The sequence below is a fragment of the Suricata suricatta genome, chromosome 9 (assembly GCF_006229205.1).
Source record: "Suricata suricatta isolate VVHF042 chromosome 9, meerkat_22Aug2017_6uvM2_HiC, whole genome shotgun sequence".
Taxonomy (NCBI): domain Eukaryota; kingdom Metazoa; phylum Chordata; class Mammalia; order Carnivora; family Herpestidae; genus Suricata; species Suricata suricatta.
Window position 1 is genome coordinate 74073601 of NC_043708.1, and position 25104 is coordinate 74098704.

The 25104-nt window shown below is 43.9% G+C and overlaps 2 protein-coding genes and 1 long non-coding RNA gene across 3 annotated transcripts in view; 2 read left to right on the plus strand and 1 right to left on the minus strand.

Moving 5' to 3' along the window:
- Positions 1 to 10423: 10423 nt before the first annotated feature.
- Positions 10424 to 25057, minus strand: CHRM5 (cholinergic receptor muscarinic 5). Its single transcript, XM_029951135.1, has 2 exons — positions 24840 to 25057; positions 10424 to 12842 (listed from the first exon to the last, which is right to left on the minus strand). The coding sequence occupies exon 2, from the start codon at positions 12759 to 12761 to the stop codon at positions 11163 to 11165; it is 1599 nt and encodes a 532-aa protein (XP_029806995.1). The 5' UTR covers positions 12762 to 12842; positions 24840 to 25057; the 3' UTR covers positions 10424 to 11162.
- LOC115301336 lies at positions 16692 to 24030 on the plus strand. The gene is made up of 3 exons (XR_003913068.1): positions 16692 to 16717; positions 17355 to 17477; positions 23773 to 24030. It is a non-coding gene; the product is annotated as an uncharacterized LOC115301336 (long non-coding RNA).
- AVEN (apoptosis and caspase activation inhibitor) overlaps positions 24195 to 25104 on the plus strand; it is a 182932-nt gene continuing 182022 nt past the window's right edge. Inside the window, exons 1-2 of the mRNA XM_029952227.1 lie at positions 24195 to 24200; positions 24930 to 25064. Of these exons, the coding sequence (XP_029808087.1) occupies positions 24195 to 24200; positions 24930 to 25064 (141 nt within the window). The remainder of the gene's footprint in view (positions 24201 to 24929; positions 25065 to 25104) is intronic.

The window sequence follows — 25104 nt, forward strand, 5'->3', positions numbered from 1 at the left end:
AGTTGGGTGGTCCTGGATCAGAGAAAGTAGTACGTTGACCCTGGGCCACAGATAAGCAGGATCAACAGTGGAATCTACCAAAATAAGGAATCTGACCCACAAAGAGTATAGCAAATGCCCAGGTAGGAGACCATGGTGACCCCCAGGGAGTGATGGAGAGGGTAGCTACAGATGACCTTTCAGGTCCGTGGAGGCACACTTGATCTTCCCGCAGTGGATTCTGTGAATCCCTTCCCTTACCGTCTCCACCCTAACCCCTTACTTATCAACTATCCTGACCTGGCGACTCCTGTGTGCAGTTTTATTCTCTGTAATGGGATACTCAGAGAACCTGAGGGAAAAGCTGCCCGTGTGTGTCGATGCAGACGGCTCTGCCACCCTCAGGACTGCATCAATTAGATCTAATTTTAGACGTATTGAAGGGTCTGTAGTTTTTGCAGTTTGGTGAAGACAAGGCTGAGGGGTTTTCAAGTGCCTGTTAATCCCTTTGAAGCCAATTCTCATCAGCTGTGTACCACGCCATGAGGTGTGAGAAAGGAAATGGACTTAAACTGCAGAAGAAGTAATTTGTTGTGAAGAATTTCTTGGGACAGTGAACAAAATTGTGAAATGCTAGTAACTATGAGATTTACTTTTCTTGGAGTTCTTAAAACATGGGGCAAAAAGTCACCTCTGAGGATGGCTTATATATACACCTACTTGACAGTTCCCTATCCCAAAAAGTGAATTCTTTTTTCCCTAGAATATGAAGAATGGTAAGATTGATATTTTAATGGAGACCGAAATGAGACATATCAGCAAAATTGGGCTGTGGAGAAGGGAGAGGAAAACCTGAAAGTAAGCGATTTCTTTCCTTTAATGTACGTCTATCTGCCGGGTTGTCGTCCACTTTGCCCCTGCGACTGGTTCTCCCCCGAGCATTGGGTGCAGCCCACAAGAGAGCTCTCTCAGCAGCTGCGTTCACGGCACCTGGCCCTGCTTTTATGGGCATTGCTGATTTTTCTAGGAAGAGCATCTCACCCAGATTAGACTGACGGCTCCTCCTTGGGAATTTGAAATTAAAACCGAGGGACTAGAGAAGAAATGGCAACATACAAACTTGCAAGGTGTTCATGGCTATGTATTTTATCATGCAAACTACATACACAAAAAGAGAAAACAGGTTCCAAAGAGAAAAAAACCAGAAGGAGCAGATGCACAGAACTGTACCTTTGTTCAAAGCCTTTCCTGAGATGCCTGTGTTCTTGCCCTCGGATTCCATGGAGCACTGCGGATCTTGCAATGTAGTGTTTCTGTGTTTTGCTGTTTGAGAAGTTGTACAGTAGGTTTTTGTTACTTGAATCCAAGTGTCTTCATTTACACACTTTTCCAGAACTGACAAAATTCCCAGAGATATTTACATTTTTCTTTTCTTTTTTTTTAATCATTTATTTAGGGAAGCCTGGGTGACTTAGTTAAGTGTCTGATTTCGGCTCAGATCACGGTATCAGTTTGTGAGTTCGAGCCCCTCGTTGGGTTCTGTGCTGACAGCTCAGAGCCTGGAGCCTGCTTCAGATTCTGTGTCTCCCTCTCTCTGCCTCTCTTCCCTGCTTATGCTCTCTCTCCTTCAAAAAAGTTAACATTATAAATAAACGTTAAAATTTTTTTTAATTTAAAAGAATTTTTAAAAATTATTTATTTTTCTTTTTTAAGTATTTATTTTAATTCCATCTAGTTAATATACAGTGTAATATTCCAGCTAGTCAATATGGTGATTGAATACTTCCATACATCACCTGGTGGTCATCACATATGTACTCCTTAATCCCCATCACCTATTTAACCCATCCCTGTACCTACCTCCCCTCTGGTAACAGCTTGTTCTCCACAGGTAAGAGTCTGTTTCTAGGGTTTTCTCTCTCTCTCTCTCTCTCTTTTTTTTTTTTTAAAGATTTATTTCTTTTGAGAGAGACAGAGAGCACTAGTGGGGGAGGGCAGAAAGAGAGAGAGGGAGCAAGAGAATCTCTAACAGGCTCTGGGCTATCAGGGCAGAGCCCAGTGATGAACTGGATCCCATGAACTAGGAGATCAGGACCTGAGCAGAAATCAGAGTCTGACACTTAACCACTTAACCGACCGAGCCACCCAGGTCTCCCTACAGCGAACAGATTCTATTCAAAACCAGGAACCCTTCATTTTTTCTCACAATCATTTTTTTCTTTCCTCTACTTCTCACTTCTCCAAGTGCCCCAAACCTTTGCACCTCTTTCCTTCACCATCTTCTTAGATCCAAGAATCACAGTGTAGGCAACGTGATTTCTCCTTTGTTTGATTAATCATTTGTGGTCCCATAGTGTAATGGTCAGCACTCTGGACTCTGGATTACTGATTTGTTCAGCAAATAATTACTGATCTACATGGGAACCTCGAGATACATGGGAACCTTGCTCCCCGAGAACACAGGCTAACAGAATGAGTCACAGAACAACTACAGTACGGAGAATCACCCCAGTGATGGCTGAAGGCTCTTCTCCTTCCCAAGCACCAAAGTTTCCCTTCTCCAGGCTTCTTTGTCCCTACTCTTTGGCACAAAAGGAGAAACTAGCACCTGAACTGCACAGGGTAGACCGTTATATGATTGAAGAGAGAGGGTAAGTGAAGAGTGATAGGAATATGGATTATATCCAACTTTCCACTTAGAAGCTCTCAAGAGCACAATCCTCTGGTCTCTTTTTACCAATGTGCTTCTCAGTTCCTAGGCTACATGGCCGGATTATATGCCTTCTAGAAAGGAGTCTTGCCCTGTCTGGATCTATCCTAATCCTCTTATTCCATAATCCAACCCCTTCTCAAGGGCAGAGGTCGGGTAAGAATACAGAAATCAGAAGTGTCAGTAGGACCCTACAAAAATCAAATACGTACAGCCACACACCTATTCACATGCCTACAACTTGAACTAGGGAGGCCAGAAAAGGGCCTGAACTTCAAGCTGGGGGCAGCTAGTTCAGAGTGGGACGGCTGAAAGCCTACCGGAAACTAAGAACTGTCTGAGACCTTGAAGAAGAGCAGCAACCTCCTTCCCCACCAATCCCCACCGGCTCCAAAAAGAATGAAGGAAGAGAAGCCATCTTTATGCCAACCTCCGCTGGACTACATCATTTAAAGATTTGAGGTAGGGCCAAAGATGGGCAGGGAGCAAGGCGGGAGGGAAGGCAAGGCTTGTTCTCTTCCACTTAACATAGTATCTCAATGTTTTGGGGACCCTGACATTTCTACTAAGATTCGGGGCTTTGGGGCAATGATTTTCATGTACCTCAGTTTCCTCAGAGGCGCATTATCAGTAGTAAGTCATAACCAGGTGACCATGGAACACCACACACAGGCTCTCCCTCATGATTTGTCCCGAGAGGGGCAAGCATGTCCAAGGGAAGATAAGGCAAATTCAGGCCTGTGACCTCCAGGAGGCCTCTGCCTTCCCAGGTGTCCAGGTGCTCTCTTGTCACCTGGAAGTGCTTTATCTACACGGTTCCCTCAGTTCCTTCACGAGCCAACCTCCCTTCCACCTCAGCTCAGGTGGGAAGCTCCTTGCTCATCCCCCTTCTCAGCCTCAGTCTACTTAATTCCCACGTAGTCTTCCATCTTACCTCACAGGTCACATTCTTAGGGAAGTGGCCCTACATTTGCCTTCTACCCTTCCCTCCAGGTGCCCATGTTATAAGCTTTTTGGCACCTTGGGTTTTCCTTGGAACACCAATCAGCATTTTCATTACACATCAGTATGTGTTTTGATTAGTGTCTGTCTCTTCCATTAAACTCTTAAGCTCTGAGACCAGAATTCATGCTATTTTGCCCATAACTGTGTCCTCTCACCCAACAGCCTGTGGCACATACAATAGTATAGATGCCTTGCATGTATTCTTTACTAAACAAGTGTGTGCATACCTTGACATACGAAATAGTTGCAAGGCAAGGTTCCTGGGTTTTGTGGGGAGTTTTTTCTGGCCTGAATAACATCTTTGTGGTTCCCTGAGAAGTAGCTTAATTCACCACGGGCCTCTGATCCCTATCTTTGCCTAATGATTTGAGTGGTGATTCCAACAATACGAGTTGCAGCTAGGTTCTGCTGTGGGTGGCGGCTACCTCAGAATTATTTTAGGAGAGAAGTTAAGATTCCTTCTACCTTTCCTTGAGGACAGGACTCTTATAATACTAATGTCTTACAGCCTGAGCAGCTTAGGATCCAGAGAGGGAACACAGAGAAGTAAAAAGGTAACCCCAAAAAATGAAGTGCTGTAATGGCTTAAGCCAGGAAGGAAGGGGGACAGAAAAGAGGCTCTGATCCAAGTCTTGGGGCATCTGGAAGATTTCTGTCCAAGGCACTTTCCACACTAAGTACTGAAGAAGAAGTCATGGGTAGATGAGGGAATGGGATAGGGGAGTTGAGAGGAAAAAATACTTAAAAAGACCCAGCTCAGAGGTGAGAGTGGCTATAAAGCATCCGGTGAACTGTGGGAAAACTTAAGATGTATGCAGGAAGAAAGGGCAAGAGGTCAGTCAGACGGAATATAGCCACAGGGTTTACCTGGAATCCACAGAAAGCCTACAGAGGGTTTTAACAGAGGGGTGACCCCCAAGATTTGCCTTTTAGAAATATCTTTACATTCATGGTGTTGGAAGCTCTAGATACCAGAGACTAGGACTAGAACTGCTTTCTCTTGTTAGTCCATTTCTCTTGCCTACACCACCCTTCTCTCTGAGAAGTGTTTGGAAGGAGAAAGACAAGTCCCTAGATGATGTCAAAAGAGGCAGGCAGAGCGGTGGCAAGTTGGAATGGATATATGTCTATGTGTTGGTTATGGTATAGAAATGTTTAGTTTTTTTAGTTTAGTTTATGAGAAGCCCTGGAGGAAATAGCAGGATTCACTCCAGGGGACCAGTTGGTGAGCCTGGGAAATCTTTAACTTCTGTTTCCTCATCTGAAATGTGAAAATATTAATAATTACACACTTTTATTGAGGACTATGCATAGGGTTGGTGTGGGTATCATATAATACCTGTGAAGTGTTTGGAAAAGACCTAGTCATGAAGCAGTTATTTCCCCCATTTTACAGTTGAAGCTTTTGATCTATTTTACACATGATAAAACTGAGGTTCAGAAAGGTTAAGTAACTCTCCTATGGTCCAATAATTAGCAGTAGGACTCATTCATTCAAGATGGACATGGAGGCACCACAGCCAGTTTGGTACTGACTGAGGGAAAAGGAGGGGCTCTCAGCAGGCTACAGGTCATTTTGTCAGTTCACATTTGTGATACTATTGCCCAAATCAAAACCAGCAAACAAATTAAAGCGAATCTAATAAGAAAACACCAGACAACCCAAATCAATGGAAATTATTTTTTTAAATAGACTGAAAGTACTCTTTTTTTAAATTTTTTAAATGTTTTATTATTTTTGAGAGAGAGAGAGAGACAGCGTGAGAAGGGGAGGGTCAGAGAGAGGGAGACACAGACTCCAAAGACAGACTCCAGGCTCTGAGCTAGCTGTCAACACAGAGCCCGACATGGGGCTCGAACCCACCAACCGTGAGATCATGACCTGAGCCAAAGCCGGATGCTCAACCAACTGAGCCACCCAGGCACCCGAAAGTACTCTTAAAAATGACCGTGTCACAGGGGCGCCTGGGTGGCTCTGTCAGTTAAGTGTCCGACTTCGGCCCAGGTCATGATCTCTCCTTTCATGGGTTCGAGCCCTGTGTCAGGCTCTGTGCTGACAGCTAGCTCAGAGCCTGGAGCCTGCTTTGGATTCTGTGTCTCCCTCTCTCTCTGACCCTACCCTGCTCACACTGTCTCTCTCTGTCTCTCAAAAATAAATAAAAAGCATTAAAAAAATTTTTAACAATGACCATGTCATAAATGACAATGGAAAGCTGAGGACCATTTTTAGATTTTAGAAGAGTTTAAAGAGACATGAGAACAAAATGCAATGTGTGACCTTGAACTGGAAAATAAATTCTTATAAAGAACATTATTTTGGGCAACAGGCAAAATTTGAGTATGGAATGTATTACACGGTTATGTAATTATGTATTACATAATAATATTGTAGCAATGTTAAAATTCCTGATTTTTAATATCTGTATTGTGGTTATATAAGATAATCTTCTTAAGAAATACCCACTGAAGTATTTAACATTTATTTATTTTTGAGAGAGAGAGAGCATGGACAGGGGAGGGGCAGAGAGAGAGGGGGACACAGAATCCAAAGCAGGCTCCAGGAGGTGCTGAGCTGTCAGCACAGAGCCCAGTGCAGGGGCTCGAACCCACAAACTGAGATCATGACCTGAGCTGAAGTTGGATGCTCAACCAACTGAGCCACTCAAGTGCCCTCCCCCGCCCCCCACCGAAGTGTTTAGAAGTCAGTGGACATGATGTCTGCAACTTACTCCAAATGGTTGAGGAAAAATACATGTGCACACACACACACACCGCAAGTGTAGCGAAGTGTTAACAATTGCGGAATGCAGGTGAAGGATAAGGAGATTTTTTTTGTACTATTCTTGCAGCTTTTCTTTAAGTTTAAAGTTACTTAAAAAAAATTTTTTTTAATTCCTTCTGGCTCCTTCCCTGATAACTTAAGAACCTTTTTTCCCTTTCCCCTTCCACTCACAATCTGGATTCCTTATTGAGCAAGAATGCCCATATTCTCAAACTTTCCTGGCGAAATGGAGGGGGGGGGAGATGGAAATTAGAACCATTTATAATGGAAATGAATGACTGAGGCGCCCGCTCTGAGCAGCTGCAGAGGAAATGCTGCTGCTCTGTTGTGTTGCAGGGTCTGCCTCACCTCCCGTGTCCTCGAGGGAGAGGGAAGATTTTAGTCACAGGAATCTTGTTATCATTATTTCATCTTCATTTGGTCATTCGTAGCTGAGAGGAAAGGGGGAAATCACAAAAGTAGCAAGACGGACCTGTATCCACACTGTATCAACTCCTCCCTGCTTTATTTTTCTTTTCAAGTTTTTATTTAAATTCTAGTTAGTTAACATATGGTGTGATATTAGCTTCAGGAGTAGAATGCAGTGATTCATCACTTACATACATCACCCAGTGCTCCTCACAAGTGCCCTCCTTGGCACCCATCATCCATCTAGCCTGTCCCCCGACCCACTCCCTCCATCAGCCCTCAGTTCTCTGTCTTTAGGAGTCTCTAACCAGTCCCTAGGGGAGCCTGGGTGGCTCATCAGTTGAGCTCTCTGTTGCCAATGCAGAGGCCCCTCTGTCCCCCTTTCTCTGCCCCTCCCCCACTGTGCTCATGCTCTCTTTCTTTCTCTCTCATTTAAAATTTAAAAAGTTTGCAACAACGTGGATGGAACTAGAGGGGGATTGTGCTAAGCAAAATTAGAGAAAGACAAATATCAAATATCATATTTTGCTCATATGTGGGATTTAAGATACAAAACAGAAGCACATAAGGGAAGCAAAAATAATATAAAATCGGGAAGAGGACAAAACATAAGAGCCTCTTAGATACAGAGAACAAACCAAGGGTTGCTGGAGGGGATGTGGGTGGGGGGATGGGCTGAATGGGTGAGGGGCTCTAAGGAAGACAATTGTTGAGATGAGCACTGGGTGTTAATACGATGAATCACTGGAAACTGCTCCCGAAATCATAATTGCACTATATGCTAACTAATGTGGATATAAATTAAAAAATTAAAAAGAAAATAAAATTCAAAAAAGAAAGAAAAATATGTCTCCAGCCCCTTCCTTCTTAAAAGACCAGAATGTCCAAATGTGTGTAGGATCTCTCATACAGGTGGATCTATGAAGTTAGCCTGAGACCATTTTCTTTCTTTTTAAAAAAAAGTTTTATTTCTATTTATTTTTAGTAATCCCTATACCCAACGTGGAGCTCAGACTCAAGACCCTGAGATCAAGACTTGCATGCCCTACCAACTGAGCCAGCCAGGCGCCAAGACCGTTTTCCTATGTATGTATATTTTTTTTAGTAATCTCTATACCCATCATGGGGCTCGAACCCATGACTCTGAGATCAGGAGTCCCATGCTCTTCCTTTTTTTTTTCCCTTACTGTTTGTTTATTTTTGAGAGAGAGAGAGAAAGAAGAGAGACACCGCACAAAAGGGGGAAGGGCAGAGAGAGGAGACACAGAATCTGAAGCAGGCTCCAGGTTCTGAACTGTCAGCACAGAGCCCTACATGGGACTGGAACTCACGAATGGTGAGATCATGACCTGAACTGAAGTTGGACACTTAACCAACTGGGCCACCTGGACCTCATGAGTCGTGTGCTCTTCCGATTGAGCCAGTCAGGTGCCCCACACTTTCTTATTTAAACACTTTCCATTGGACTAGTGTGCGGTTAAATTTCTTTAATACCCAGAGTAATACTAGTACGATACAGAAAAGGCAGTCTAGTCCCCACATCCTTTGCTGTAATTCCAGTATTTACAGTAGACAGGTGAATATTCCAATGCAGAGATTAGTACAGATTTCACAGTTACAAAGAGGCAAACATCAGCACTGGCTGTCAAAGGACATTTCCCTAAAGGAGCACAGCAGAGGCCAGGAATATTTTAACAAAAATTGTACTGAAAACATTCCTTGACACACTATCAGATTCACAGTCAAGGAGAAACAAGCCACAATATTAGCAGCACAGCAGCATTCAGTAGGTGACAAGTCAAAGCTGTACATGGTTTACCATAGACAGAGCTTGGGAGACTGGGGGCATGGAAGGTCTAAGGTCTGAAGTCGGCCCACCCCCCACCCCCCCTACCCACCCGCCAGGTCCCTGTAGTTTACAGTTGGATCTGTTCATTCCGAGGACCCTACCATAGGCACTATTCTAAAGAATGGTTTCTCCTAATTTTTTTTTTTGGTCTATGTCAAGGGGCATCGGTAGTCTATAAAACTGGTGGCCTTCCAAATCCATTGACAAAAAAAGGAGCATAGGCCTCTCAGTTTCACAAAAGATAAACCCAAAAGGCTAAGTCCAAGGCAATTGTGGCATATGAAAAATGTGCCCCAGTGTTCCACCCCTCCCCTACCTCTGCATTCTTTTGTTTGAATTCACTTGTGTCTCTCTCTACTGTGAACAGTGGATGCCCAGCGTTGGCGCAAAGTGATCTTGGAGGGATTTGCAATTTTGTCAGCAATCACAGTCTTAAAACTAAAAGAATCAACTGTCTTTCCAGAGCTGGTAGAACAGGTTTGCTTATGAAGTCACACCCTGTTGGCATCATATAGGCCGGGGAGCCTCTCTGCTGGAGAACTGAGCCAATTACTTAACTTTCTCTGTGAAATTCTTGGCGTGTGTCAACCTGCCCTTCACAAAGTCTCAGCAGCTACATTGCTTCTAAAATGTTTCATCTCGACATCAAGTCCCCACAAAGCTGGGGGAGAGGCCTGGGTGCACCTGTCTGTCCTGCCCTGAAGCCTTCTTGGGATTTGGTATAACCGGCTGATTCCTTCCTCAGTGGGAGGTGGAAGTTCTTTTATACTCCAGTCCATATGTAATTCCCAGGACAACCAAAGCAGCTATTTTTCCATCCCCTTAGCAAATGAGGCTGAATCACGACTGGTGCACAACCGCAGGTGTCACTGACAGGTTAGATAATGAGGTTCTGTCTGACAGGACAGCTGCGGACTACACTGCCGCTCGATGAATTGTATGCACTTTTATAGTTTCTATTTCTTGCACATTGGTTTATTCTCAGAATTTTCAAAAAATTGTTTATATACACTGTTTATATAAACAGAAGAGAAATTCCTATCAAATTTGGTTTTTGATCATTTTGATACTCTAATGTATGTTATGTTGATAATTTTATTTTTATATATTACTCTGATCTACATTTTGTTCTTAAAGATAAGGCTTTTATTTTTAATGACAGTTGCCAGGTTTGCTGGACCTTAACTGTACTTTTCTGAACTGCTCATCTTTGATGGTAAATTTGGAGAGGAATGAGTAAGTCATTTCTGAGCCATGAAAGACCTATAAAGGGAAGGAAGGAAGGAAGGGAGGGAGGGAGGGAGGGAGGGAGGAAGGAAGGATTCTTTTCCCCTGCTGTCCCTCCAAATAGCACTTCTGGCTGGAGGCTGTACCATGACCTTGAGCCCGCCTGTGAACCGCCTCTAGATAAGGGAAATTGCCGGGTGGCAAAAGAGTTTTGGAAGAAGCTGAAAAGCATGGGGTGAAACCAAATTTGTTTTCCATAGTTTGCTTCAGGTTTGCCTTGGGAAGAGATTAGAAAATAAGGTCTCTGAAAACCATGGAAAGAATTGTGATTAAATAGCCCAGAGAAGGTCTTCATGCATGAACAGAGCATGAATAAATAGGCCCAAATGGTCACAAAATAGAATACACAATATCTGTTTAGATGAAAGGAAAAAAAAAAAAAAACCACTGTTAAAAACTAAAACAGTGGTGGAGGCTTGATCTTTATTAGCAGAGTAGAGGCCCCTCTGTAGGATTGGGTGGGATCGGGCTTCCGTGTCCCTCCGGACCCAGGATTCTGAGGGGAAGGATGGTTCCATGGGGACCAGCAGTGGGTACGAGGAATTGGCATCGGTTGTGAAAGCTTCACTCAGATGTAGGGACAGAAAAACATACCACAGTACAGAACACATAACAGCTGCACGATACTGATCAGTTTATAAAGAAATAGTCTTAGAAGCCTGTTGAATATCACTCTTCTTAACAGGTGACACTGACTTACAGTCTCCCAGTTCTCACTGATAGGAGACAACCCCATAGACACACACATATTGCACACAACCTCAATACAGGTTTCTACAGGGAAGGTTTCCACCCAGTCCCTGCCTCTCTGCCAAGGTTAGGGAACCAAAGTTCCGGAAGTCACTGTTCATTGTGGGCCAGCATTCCTCCCCCCTGTGAAGAGACACAAATGTGTCTCTTTACGTCCACAGCAAACTCCAGTGGCATCAGGTGACCTTGGTGATGGACAAGAATCTTTCAATATGGCAGCACTTGTGGCAGCTGTGAATCCTCCCTTTTGGTGACAGATCTCAAGCCTTTACAAAGTCCTTAGGTGCTCAAAATGATACATGTCTGTTTTGAAAACAAATAAGCCAGGATCAGCTCACCCTTCTTCGGAGGAAATTGGCCACGGTCACGCTTTTGAGAGGAGCTGTTACTTTTCAGGAGAGTTTGCTGTTTCCCTGCCAGTATGACTTCTCTTCTACTTTCTTCTTCTTCCAGCGGCAGAGAAGCAGCATCTTAAAGGTCTTCCTGAAGGTTCTGTTGCAGAGGGCGTAGCAAATGGGGTTGACAGTGCTGTTGACATAGCACAGCCAGTAGCCCAGGTGCCAGAGGGTGACTGGGACACACTTGTCACAGAAGGTGGAAACCAGGACCATGATGTTATAAGGGGTCCAGGTGATGATGAAGGCCAGGAGGATGGCACTCAAGGTCTGGGCTGCTTTCCTCTCCTTGACAAGAACCATTCTCTTTCGTTTGGTCATTTGGTGGCTGAGGTTGGGATCCAGGGCTTTCGCTGAAGGGTCCTTGGACACTGGGAAGGAGCAGGGCATGATTTTCACCTTGTGACAGCCATTGTTGGTCTCCTGGGTCCCGTCAGCTTTTACCACCAATCGGAACTTGTAGGCCACACATTTCTGACTCCTGGGTCTATGAGCAGCACCCGGGGACAAGAAGTATTTTTGGGTGTCATAGTCCTTTTTTTCAGTGTGAGCTTTCACTAATGCTTCCTTGGTCTCTTCAGCACTGAATTCCTCTCTTGGACTTTCCTGGGCCTGACTCTTGTAGACTACTTGGAAGACAGGGTCCGTGGTGGGCTTGTCCTCATCCTCAGAGGAAGGGTAGCTGCTGCAGGTCGTGAGCTGCTCGGCTTTGGCCCACTCGGGGCTTGGACCCGTGGCTTGGGATGGCTTCCCCGGGGTGGAGGTGCTCCTGCGGGAGGATGACCAGGAGGCTTGGCTCCTTTCCCTCTGGGCCAGCGTGGGTCGCGGGCAGCTAAAGCAGGACCTCAGCAGAGCCTTATGAGCTGGCTTTCCTGACTCAGCTTCAGCCATGGAGTCAGAGCCCTGGAGGTCAGCTAGGTCCTTGGTTCGCTTCTCCGTTTCCCGGTAGATTCTGCAGTAAAGGATCGTCATGACAGAAACAGGGATGTAGAAGGCAGCGATGGCGGTGCCGAAAGTGATGGTGGGCTCAGAGAGGAACTGGATCTGGCACTCATCTGGTGGCACTGTCCGCTCCCCAACCAGGTACTGCCAGCAGAGGATCGCCGGGGCCCAAAGGATGAAGGAGATTAGCCAGGCCAGGCCAATCATGATGCCAGCCCTTTTCGGGGTACGCTTGGCCCGATATGTCAGGGGTCTTGTGATAGAAAAGTAACGGTCAAAACTGATCACCAGAAGGTTCATGACGGAAGCATTGCTAGCCACATAGTCCAGAGCAAGCCAGAGGTCACAAGCCAGACTCCCGAGTACCCAGCGTCCCATGAGGATGTAGGTAGTGTAGAGGTTCATGGAGAAGATCCCAATGATGAGATCTGCACAGGCTAAGCTGAGCAGGTAATAGTTGTTCACTGTCTTCAGCTGACTGTTGACTTTGAAGGAGATCATGACTAAGACGTTGCCCACAATGGTGATCAGGCTTACCACAGCAGTCACAGCTGCGATGGTGATGACTTCCCACAACCCATGGCGTTCCAAAGGCTGGTGATTTACTGGGGTGTCATTGACAGTGGTTGTATTGTGGTAAGATTCCCCTTCCATCCTGGTGCCAGAATTTACATTAGGAATAAGTCTTGGGCTCTAGACCATCTCTTTTCTATCTCACCTCTTCTTGGCCAGCATCTGGAAGAGAGGGAACTGTATTAGCTCCGTTCACCAGCACAGATTTTTCTCCCCCTCATGGTTTATCAGTAACAAAAGAATATTAAATGTGGCCACAGCAAGATGCTGAAATCTCTGAAGTTCCGATAACATTTTTGTAACCGCATAATCCCTTTGCTGGTTACAAGTACCAGTCCTTGACAGCCTCTTATGTACTTGAGGCTGTTGCCCTCTTGTGGTTGCAAAAGGCAATTTAAAAAAGGACTGGGAAGATGAGGGGGAAGGAAAAGGAAATTGGATAATTTGGGAGTAATAAAGAGAAAAAGGCAGGTGATGTGAAGTTACTTAGATTGCAATGCCTTCAAGGGCAGAAACTTTTTTTTTTAAATGTTTATTTTTGAGAGAGAGAGAGAGACAGACTGTGAGCAAGGGAGGTAGGGGAGAGAGAGGGAGGGAGACACAGAATCAAAAGCAGGATCCAGGCTCTGTGCTGTCAGCACAGAGCCCGGTGGGGGCTCTAACTCACAAACCGTGAGATCATGACCTGAGCCAACGTTGGATGCTCAACCGACTGAGCCACCCAGGGACCCCCAAAACTTTTTTGTTAAAGCTCCAAGTGATAAGTACTTATTCAACACACTGGGGAAAGAGACAAGTTGTATTTACTCTAATTCAATTATTAAACATTATTGAGGTACTGTTGTGAGCTAAGACTGTATTATGACCCTTCTCCCTGGCTTAGGGGACAAACTCTCCTTGCATGTACCCCGTTTTCATCTAGAGGGCTTAAAATTTGACCCAGCTGCTGATGTCGACTCCTCCATCTATTTGTGAAGAAACAGAAATGTTTTAAATTATCTTATTTTCTGATTACAAAATAATATTTTCTTGTAAGAGTTCAAGCAATGTCAAAATGTATAGCTTAGAAACAATCTTCCTCTGACTCCATCTTGCAAAGGTAATCAATGCTTCCTCCTTTGCACATATTAACAAACAGTTAAATACAATTTTTTTAAAGTGGGTACCTTTTTAAAAAGTTTACTTATTTATTTTGAGGGGGCGGTTGGGGCAGAGAGAGAGAGAGAAAGAGGGAATCTCAAGTGGGCTCCGTGTCGTCAGCACAGAGGCCAACTCAGGGCTCAGTCTCACAAACCATGAAATCACGTCCTGATCTGAAATCGAGAGTCAGAGGATTCACCAGTTGAACCACCTAAGAGCCTTTAAATGGGTGACTTCTGAATGTCTGCACTCTGAATTTTGCTTTTTACCTAACAATTCATCATGGACATTTTTTTTCTTTAAGATTTATTGTTTTTTAAGTAATCTTTCTACCCAAAGTGGGGCTTGAATTCACGACCCCAAGATCTAGAGTTGCATGCATGTTCCTCTTACAGAGCCAGCGGAGTCTTTTGTGTCAGTTGTCTTTTGAATTAGAGCTCCTTTTTCATTTTAATGACTGCCCCTTATCCTACTTAATGGATGTAATATAATTTAATCAATGCCCACTGACAAATTCCAGCTTTTAACAGGAAAAGGACAATTTCCTTTTCCAGATTAAACATCTATGTATGTGATAAAAAGCTTCAACGGGTATAAAAATGTAAATGGTAAAAGATAGGTCTTCCTGTTTTAACCCAGCATGGGTTAAATAGGTGATGGGGACTGAGGAGTGCACTTCACATGAGCACTGGGTGTTGTATGGAAGTGTTTAATCACCATATTGTACGCCTGAAATCAATATTACACTGTATGCTAACTTGAGGTGGAATTTAAATAAAAACTTAAAAAAAAAGAGGAGGCATCAAGTTGGAGGAGGGCTGAGACGAGAGAGGTTGGGGGGTGGGACAGGAGGGACAGGATTGGATTTGGATAAAAGAAGTCCGCCCTCTGGGAGAGCTGTGTCAGCGACTTCTACTTCCATGCTCCCCATCTGTTCTGAAAGGAGCCCCAACATCCAGGGTGTTGGGGGCCATAGTCTGGAGAGAAGTAATAAAATGAACCGACTGATGCTTTTTTCTAGTCAACTCTTCAAAATAGAAATAAATGGTGTTTTGGAAGGATTTAATTTTCCACCTAATTTTATTAGAAGGTAGTGAACAGTTTATAAAGACTTCTGGGAATTTGGGTGTGAACATATGTGTAAAACTGGGGGGTTATCTTCTCTGACATGTTTCCTTATTTGAAAAAATAAGGAAGTTGGACTATGGGATGCAAGATACCTACATTTCCGTGATTTAGTATATTATAGAGTGTGATGGTTAATTATATGTGTCATCTTGGCTGTGCTACGGTTCCCAGTTGTTTGGTCAAACGAGTCTAGATGTTGTGAAGGTGTTTTTTAGATGTGACTGACATTTACGTCAGAGGACTTGGAGTAAAGCAGATTATCCTCCATAATGCAGGGGGGGGCTCATCTAATCAGCTAACCGCCAAGTTCCTTCTGTCTTCACATTACCTTGGGATACAAGACTACAACACTGCCTTCTGCTGGAATTTCTAGGCTTTTAACCTGCACTGCATATTTTAGACTTGCTAAACCCCATAATCCCTAAAAACTAAAAAAAGTTTCTCTCTCTAATAAAAGAAATAAACACTTCGATAAATGGGGTAAAGATCATTTATAGTGGCAACGTGGTCTCTTAATCATACAACTGAACCTAGCATTGGGCAGTGTCAGGTTCAAAACCTACCTCCAGGGGTGCCTGACTGGCTCAGTTGGGAGAACATGCAACTCTTAATCTTGGAGTTGTGAGTTCGAGCCCCATGTTGGGTGTAGAGATTACTTAAAAAGTAAAATCTTAAAACAAAAAACCCCTAGTTCCACTATTAACTGTATGGCTTTGAACATGTTACCTAACCTCTTTAGGTCTCAGACTTTTAAACTTAGAAGTGGGGATACTAAGAGCCCTTATTACCTCACTGGGTTGTTTTAAGGATTAAACGAGATAATCCTCAATAAATGTTTCACATAGTGCCTGACACAGGGGAATGTTCCTTACAAAGTAGCCATTCAATGAAAGACATCAAAATGACTTTTCCTATTGTGGAAAAGGGTCTGAGGCATGGTCTACTAAGGGACAAAGTGGGGTAAAATGACAGTACTTTCACAACCTTGAATTGGCTGTTTTAGATGCTTCATGGTGCTAATGATACTTTTCCCTTTAGTTTTGGTAGGTGGTGTCCACCTTTAGGGACAGAATTAGTCCCAACCACTAAAGCAGAATAACCTTGAAGAGAGCCAAGTTCACAGTCTTCTTGAAAGTCTGCTCATTAGAATAGGGCTACCTCAAGATACTTGATTTAAAAAAAAATAAAAGATTCCATGGTCAAAGAAGCTGAGAAAATACCATATAGTATATAAAGCTCACAGAGATTCAGAAGACATGTGAGCCCAGAGAGGGCTGAGAGGTCCTGAAGTCAAGGGCACTATTTAATTTGGTGTAACACAGAAGTGGCTTCGAGTGGAAGTTTTTTCAGAGGAACGACTGTTAGCGTCCTGTGGTATCCATGGAGCACAGCTGGGGAACACAGTTTAGTGCGAAACAAACTAAGCTCAGATATGGAGATCTAAGTTCACATTTCAGCTAAAATCTTGTGTTGGAGACAAATCTCTGGGCCTCAGTTTCCTTGTATATAAAATTAAGAGATAGGAAGGAATGATTTACCGTCTAAAATGCTTTCAAGCTTTCCCTATAGACTCTCAATGGCAAACAGTGGACACTGTTTGAATTTCAGACCTCCACTTCCCTCTATTGTCAGCCAGAGAAACGGCAGTCAGTCAGTCAGCGGCTCTCTGGAAGTTAGTGGAGTGCAAGCAGGCTCCTCATCTGTTACGCTGGTGTAACAGTAGCTGTTCTCTTTTTCTTACAGAACTCTTTTGAGGACTCCCACGTGAGGTAATGTACGGAAGCCACCAAGTCCTATTCTGATGTCGGTTTGGGGTTGTAATCATTATGAAATGAATGTGTGCTTCTCAAAATGTAACATGCTTATGCACTTCCTGGAGGATTTAGTTAATCTGCAGAAGAGTGGTGTTTTCAATCCCACCTTTCAGCATTCCCCATCAGCAGCTCCTGTTTATGCTGCTGACCCAAGTACTGAACTTTATTTATTTATTTATTATTATTTTTTAATGTTCATTTATTTTTGAGAGAGCAAGAGAGACATGGAGTGTGAGCAAGTAAAAGAGCAGAGAGGGAGACACAGAATTTGAAGCAGGCTCCAGGCTCTGAGCTGTCAGCAGAGAACCCAATGCAGGGCTCAAACTCACGAACTGCAAGATCATGACCTGAGCTGAAGTCAGAAGCTTAACCAGCTGAACCTCCCAGGCGCCCCTGAACTGTACTTTAAACAGCCAGAAGGAGGATGGCTGAATTCTCTAGAAAAGGGCAACCATAGCTTACACAGTTGCTGTTAAAATCGGAATTTTCCAACTGAAATGTGCAATAACATTTGGATCCCCCTCTGCCTTCCAAGGACATTTGAGTTATTTTTATTTCTCTTGTTTGAAATGAATATATACCTCCGTTCCAGGTTTGCTTCTATTTTTTCATTCCCTCTCCCCCGCCCCCACGTCTGGGAGGATGATCTTTCCTGATTCCTAAACTGGTGGGAATGGACAGATCTTGTCACAGTCAAAGGCAAATGGGACATGAGGTAGGTTCCATGACTTGAAGGATTGATTTTTGTGTGTGGATGATAGTTGAGTGTGAAAATTGAATTTCAGGCATAACAGTCTTCCACAGTAAACTTCTGAACCTTTAAAAGGGTTCTGAGTAAAAGATTATGTTTAGGGTGGAATACTCCTTGTTTTTTGGGGGTTGTGGTGGTTACTGGGGAAGGGAGTGAGAATTCTGAGCTCTTTTGGTTACTCAAATTTAAAAAGTTCCCATTTCCACCACTTTATGGAGAGTATGTTTATTTCTAGGGTGCTACCATCAGCAGAGAGCAGTCACCCCTGGTTTATTTCCCACCCCCAAATAGAAGACAACCCTAGAACAATGAAAGTCTCCTTGTTCCCAGCTCTGGCAGATTGCTTCTGGCTTCCTTGTTGTCAATAAATCACAAACCAACATAAACACCACAGAAGGTAACACAGTGTATCAAATGAATTCTTTTCCTTGCCGGTGTCCTTGATAACATCGGAGGTTTTTGCATGAGATGAGCTTAGACCTTGCTTTTCTGAAATACCTTTTCTCTGAGAAGCTTTATGTCTGAACTGTGCTTTACTGTTTCTATAGCAAATCATAGTGGAAAATGTCAATAGCATCTCCAGTCCGGTGATACCAGGACATCACCATAACTAGCTCATGTTGTCATGTAGGGTATTCATGAGCTGCTCTTCCCCAACCCCTTTCTTTTCAAGGATAAATCGAGACAAAGCAAGCTTAAATATGGATGTTAGCATCAGGTTAGATATCAGGAAGAACTTCCAATGATGGAATGTAGGAGTAAAAGGGGTTCTGAACTTAACCTTGTTTGTGTGTTAAAGTAGGTGTATTTAGGGGCACCTGGGGGGCCCAGTTGGTTAAATGTCTGACTTAGGCCTAGGTCATGATCTCACTGTTCGGAGTTTGAGTCACGCTTCGGGCTCTATGCTGACAGCTCTGTTTCAGATTTTCTCTCTCTCTTTCTCTGCCCGCCCCCCCCACCCCCCGCTCATGCTCTGTTTCTCTCTTTCAAAAATAAACACTAAAAAATAAGAGAAAATAAAGTAGGTGTGTCTAACCTCTTTCAATTAATAGAATGCTGTCCAGATTCCTGGTGATTAAGAAATCACTTCTCAATGTTGCTGAAGCAGTATATGGACCAGAATTTTAATGCAATGCATACTCTTTTAAAATTTCTTTTCTTGGGGAACCTGGGTGTCTCAGTTGGTTAAATGTCCGTCTCTTGATTTCGGCTCAGGTCATGATATCACAGTTAATGGGGTGGGCTCTGCTGACAGTGCAGAGCCTGCTTGGGATTCTTCTTTCCCTTTCTCTCTGCCTCTCCCTTGCTCTCTCCCAAAATAAATAAACTTAAAAAATTTACTCATTTTGAGAGAGAGAGAGAGAGAGAGAAAGAGAGAGAGAATTCCAAGCAACCTTTGCACTCTGTGCTAAGCCCCTTGCAGGGCATGATCCCCCAAACTGTGAGATCATGACCTAAGGTGGAGTTGGATGCTTAACCAACCAAGCCACTTAGGTGCCCCATAAATAAATAAACATTTTTTAAAAATGAAAAAAAAAATTAAAAACGTTTATGTTTTGAGAGAGAGAGAGAGCGAGCGAGAGTGAGCACATGTGGACACAATCAAGGGAGGGGCAAGGGAGAGAGAGGGAGAGAGAGAATCCTAAGCAGGTTCTGTGCTGTTAGCACAGCCCAATGCCGGACTCGATCCCATGATCTTTGAGATCATGACCTGAGCCGAAATCAGAAGTCAGATCCTTAACTGACTGAGCTACCCAGGCGCCCCATGTAGTTATTATTTTTAATTGAAGTGACATACAATATTATATTAATTTCAGGTGTACAACATCATGATCTGAAAGTTCTAGATTTTCTGAAGTGCTCACCATGACAAGCCTAGTTACCATCTGTGTTATTATTAATAACACAGTAGGTTCTAACTTTTTATTTTTAAGTTTTACTTTTTTTAGTAATCTCTCTATCTAACGTGGGGTTTGAACTCATGACCCAGAAGATCAAGAGTCAGATGCTCTTCCAACTGAGTTAGCCAGGTGCCTTCCACCCGTAAGTTTTTAAAGACATTCCGGGCTCACCACTGTGCTAGATTGCATGGGGGCGTATAAAAGAGATATCAGTAGTCCCTGAAGTAAAGGAGTCAGACTTCTACAGTTCTAAGACAAGGAGGATAGAAGAGTGAAGTCGAGCCTTTACACCACGATTATGTGACAAGTCTTACGGAGCACATCAGATGACTGTATTTGCAGCGCGAGACAGGAAAACAGGTGGGACTGTTTTACAAGAAAGTATAAACTAGAGCCTCCTGTGCGCGCACTGGGCCCCACCAGGCCTTGGAGCTGCCTAGGTGGGTCTCCTCCTGCTGAGATCAGTCTTGTCTTGTTATCCCAGAGCGCTGGGGACTATCATTTCCTGTGTGTGCCATGACATGAAACAGGCTGAGAGGTGCTGCCAATGTGAGAATCTGGAAGTCCGGGAGCTCCTGACTGCCTTGTCCAAGTCTTCCCGACACACCTATAGAGATGGTGTATGTATTTATTTTTGAAATCTGAGGGTAGTGTGTTGTTCCGGAAGCAGCAGCAAGACGTTGAGGGGAGGAGGAAGTGGTGAGCTGTACCAGATGAGGTGCACGGAACAAGAGCCTAGGACTGGAGCCTGACGATTGGACTTAGTTACATGGGGATCACAGACAAGCTTGAAAGGGCATTTGGTGACGTGGTAGTGGAGGCCTTGTGGAGTGGATGAGTGAGTGAATGGAGGACATTGGAGACAGTGCCACAGAGGACTCCGTGGAGCTTTACTATAGAAATCCATTATGAAAATGGATTAGGATGTGGGGCCAAGAGTTTTGTTTTGTTTTTTAGAGAGGCAGAAGGATAGCATGTTTGCACGCTACTGTGATGATCCACTGGAAGGTGAAAACGAACAGGGGAGACTGGGGGCAGATGCTAGAGAGATGTCCTGGAGTATGTGAGCAGGGGTTGGACCCGGTGCAATAATAGAGGTCCAGGCTTCATATGGGAGCAGAGACCTCTTTGTAGGAACTGGAGGGACACGGCAGGCTGGACGGGCACTGATATGGGTAGTCTGTGAGTAATGGCAGTGGAAATCCTTTTCTGATGGCTTCCATTTCTCTGTGAAGTCAGCCGCTGAGAGTGGGGATGGAGGGAGAGAGCAAGTCATGAATCCTGCATGTTGGGAATCTGCCCCGTTCTTTTTCGGTTGTTCTGTGACTCCAGCTCTAGAGGTATGGGCACTGTTGTGAACTTACAGGTGGTTCACGTGCCCTTACCTTCTTACCAGGTCCCACGCTGAGGATTCTGGGCTGAAGGGGGAGTTCCTGCCCAGATCCCCCTGCTGCGGTCTTGGAGCACTCTCCACAGTGGCTGCAGCTGTTCAAAAACCTCCACTAGATACAAAGACTGCCTGGGAGAGACCTTATCAATGTTCTCTACTTTATAGTGTTTATAGACTAAGCAAAGGAGGTCAGCAAAACTAGAAAATCTGCCTCTGAAGAATCTGGAAGATGCATATTCCATGCACATTTATTTGTAAAGGGACAGTGCTTTTTAATTTATTATTTAAAACATTTTAAGTCCTATCATAACATCCACTTTTATCAAATGGTGAGATTTTATAAGCTTGGGCTAGGAATTAGGAGGCTTGTTGGTGATACTGGAAGGCTACACTGATTCAGCGGTTCTCAGATTTGACTGTGCGTCTGCACCACCTGATGGGGGTGGTTGTTAAACCACTGATTGCTGGGCCTCATCTCCAGTTTCTGATTCTGGGGTGAGGTCTGAAGATTTGCGTGTCTAACAAGTTCCCAGGTGATGTTATGCTGCTGGTCCCCATTTTGAAAACTATTGCCTTAAGGAATTAGCTGCCTCTTTTTCTTTTTTTTTTTGTAATAAATCAAGTCATGTATATTAAAAACATATGCAAATTGGGCAGTTTATTTTCTTAAAGAGCTACTTATGTAATTCAGCATTTTCTTTTTGATATCTCATGAATACTACACCTTAGGGAAAATTGAATTTTTTATTCATGCGATGGCATATGTTTAAAATCAGGACTATTAAGTGAAAACAATCGCGGAAAAACCTTCCTTCCTTTTGTTATTTATGAAATCGAAAGGTCTCAGGGTTCTTGCAATGCAAGAAATCTGTATGTGCCATTTCTGTCCTTGGTGATGGATCTCTTTTCCACGTGGATCAGAATCAAATGAGGAAAGCATACTCAACATCTTGGCTTGAAGAACTTCAGCTAGAGGTGTCCTTCCAATTAAGAAGTGTTAGCAGGGAGATCTCAGAATTGTCCATATCTAGGGGCGCGTGGGTGGCTCAGTTGGTTAAGCATATGACTCTTGGTTTTGGCTCAGGTCATGATCTGGTTCAGTTCATGAGTTGCAGCCCAGCATCAGGCTCTGTGCCATAAAACATGCTTGGGATTTCTCTCTCCCTTCCTATCTCTCCCTCCCTCCCTGATCCTCCCCACCTTTCTCTCTCTCTCTACCCCACAACCAACCAACCAATAAATCAACATTAAAATATAAGAATTCTCCACATCTAAATACTCCTGGCTAACCTGGAAAAGAAAAAAAACCCCAAACACCTCAGATGGACAGATGGGGAAGGGGAGAGTTAAACAGTTTCTAGACATCTGGTGGCATCTTCAGCATAGACTTACAACAGATTCTGAAACCAGACGGAATGGGTATGAATCCCAGTTCTGTCACTTACTAGTTTGAGCAAATTATTTGCAAAAATTTGCCAAATTCTGTGGTATAAAAACCCCTACTGTGATCCATTTCAAGCTACCAACTTTCTGTCGCTGAATGTAAAAGTAGGAATTGATAATGTACCAAAACACTGTGATTCCTGGCTACACAAAAGATGGGGGGTCCAGGTTGACCAGTGTATTCTTAAACATGCCTTTCTTATCTGTCTGCATCTCCTGTTAGCTCCTCTGTGGTGCACGGGGGAAAGGACACATTTGTTGTTACTATCCTCACCTTCCTGTGCAGTGTTCAGAGGTGGGATTAATTGAATTTGCGAGTTTAGCAGGGGGATGAGTAACTTAATCCTGGGTGCTACTGACAGTCTTAATTTCACAAATAGAGACATAAAAAGAAGAAAAATAGGGTATGGAGAAGTAAAAAAAAAAAAAAGGGTGGGGAATGGCTGGAAATCAGGGGAGAAGGAAAAGAAAAAGTTGATGTACTGTGTAAGAAATAATAGCGTCCACTGACAAAAATGTTAATTATCAAGACAATAAAGTAACACAGAAAAATATAGAATATGACGTTAAAAAATACTGTTAGGCTGACACCCTTCCCTGACACATCTCCTTCCACACCGTATTCTTGACTAATGGCATCATTAACTACCAAGAAAGCAAGCCAGGCATCCCCTCTAACTTCTCACCAGGGCCCAGTTGGACAAGGGGTCCTATCAATTTTCCCATGATCTGCCTCCTCTGCTCTCAACTTAATTCAGGCCCGAATCATCTGTGGCTGGGATTATTCTAGTAGTTTCCTAACGGCTCTGCCTAGAATTTGAATTCTCCTCTACAGAATGCTTTTCTGAGCATGGTGGTTAACATCAACTCGGACTGTCCGAGGTTCCAGTATTTCAATTACTTACTAGTGGTGTAATCTTGGAAGTTACTTAGATCCTTCATTTGTAAAACAGGGCCAACACTAGTACAACCTCATAAGGCTGCAGTGAGGTTTACATCAAGTGCTATGTAGGATGTACTCAAAACTGTGCTCTGCATCACTATGTTTAAGATTGTTTCTTTCCAGTTACAATCCTTCCGTGGTTCCCTCTGTTTAGAAAGCTCCCATATTCCACTTATCAAAGGAGGCAAACTCCTGCCTAACTATCAGGCCTTTGCACAAGGGCGCAATTCTCCTGAGGCCGTGGGTTACTTATTTAGGCCTAGTTTCTTCCTTTGGGTCTTCACCTTGAACCTCCCACTGCGCCCAACACTTTAGTGCAATCATCTGTTTACAGTTGAGTATCTGACTTCAGCTCAGGTCATGATCTCATGGCTCATGAGTTTGAGCCTCTCATCCAGCTCTGTGCTGACAGCTCAGAGCCCGGAGCCTGCTTCAGATTCTGTGTCTCTTTCTCTCTCTGCCCCTCCCCTGCTTGCACTTTGTCTCCCTCTCTCAAAAATAAACATTAAAAAAAAAAAAAAAAGCGAGGGATTCTTGAGAGCAAGTATTATTTATTTTTATTTTTATTTTTTAAATCTCCAGGTTGAAGCAGTGTGGCTGGCACAGGGAAGACATGAGAAGCAATGAACAGTGTTACAAGAAAGGATTGAGAAGGAGGACAAATAATTATTTTGCTATGCTGACTGGATGATGGGAATTTTAGCCCTTGTTTATTTTATGTGGTTTCTGTAATACAAAGTTAAAAATGGCAACCATGTATCCATGTGACCAATTGCCCTTCTTCCCCCCCTGGTTAAAAGAATAGACTGGATAAATCAAATGGACTACCATTTAGCAATAAAAAGGAATATAATTATTCAATCATGGATAAGTCTCAAAAATTTCTACTAAAGAAGGATGACACTGAATAGAATGTAGTGAGTCCACCTGAGTTTAGCCAGCTGTAACACAGAAGGCAGGCTGTGTAACCCTTGGGGCTGCTTCTCATCTGCAAAATAAGAACGATGGTAGTGCCCACCTAAAAGGACGGCCAGGAGAATTAAACACTCAGGTGCTCAGTAAGTGTGAGCTAAAGTAGTCATTTCTACAGACGTTCTCTCACGGACTTCGGGTCCTTCCACTCATCACCGGTTTTGCACTGTGCTCTCTATTCCAGCTGCTGCAGTCCACACCTCTCACCCGAGACCTCCCTACCTTCTCCAAACCTCCTCCTGAACCCTGAATTCAGAACAATTTTTAATAATTATACACATTCATGCTTGATAATTAAGAGATTAAACAGGGACGGGAAGGAAAAATTACCTCACTGGGAGTCTCACCTTGCAATTAACCTCTGCTTACATTTCGGTATATACATTTTAGACTTGTTGTTGTTATTTTTATTTTTGAGACAGAGAGAGACAGATCATGAACGGAGGAGGGGGCAGAGAGAGAGGGAGACACAGAACCTGAGGGAGGCTCCAGGCTCTGAGCTGTCGGCACAGAACCCGATGCGGGGCTCGAACTCACGAACCATGAGATCATGACCTAGCCACCCGGCGCTCCTAGACTTTTTTTTTTTTTAATGCAAATACACTCTTATTCATAATTTCTTCTCTTTTAACAAAAATGAGTTCCAATTATAGAAACTGTCTAGCCCATCCATTTACCTTTACTTTATAACTCGTCCTTAAGCCACGGTCCCTTCCCCAGGTCCACCACGTCCCCCACTTGGTCAGGCCTTTTCTCTGAATCCCCAGCCTTCCCGAGGCCCCGGTTCCGGCCCCACCTGCCAGGCCCGGGCCGCCCCGCCCCCGCAGCGGCCGGTTTCCATCCCGGGCTCCACACCCCGCGCTCGCCGCCACCGGGGGCCTGTCGCTCGCGACCTGTTTCCGGTGGGGCAAGGGCGTCTCCGCCGCGGCCCGGCGCCCGAGC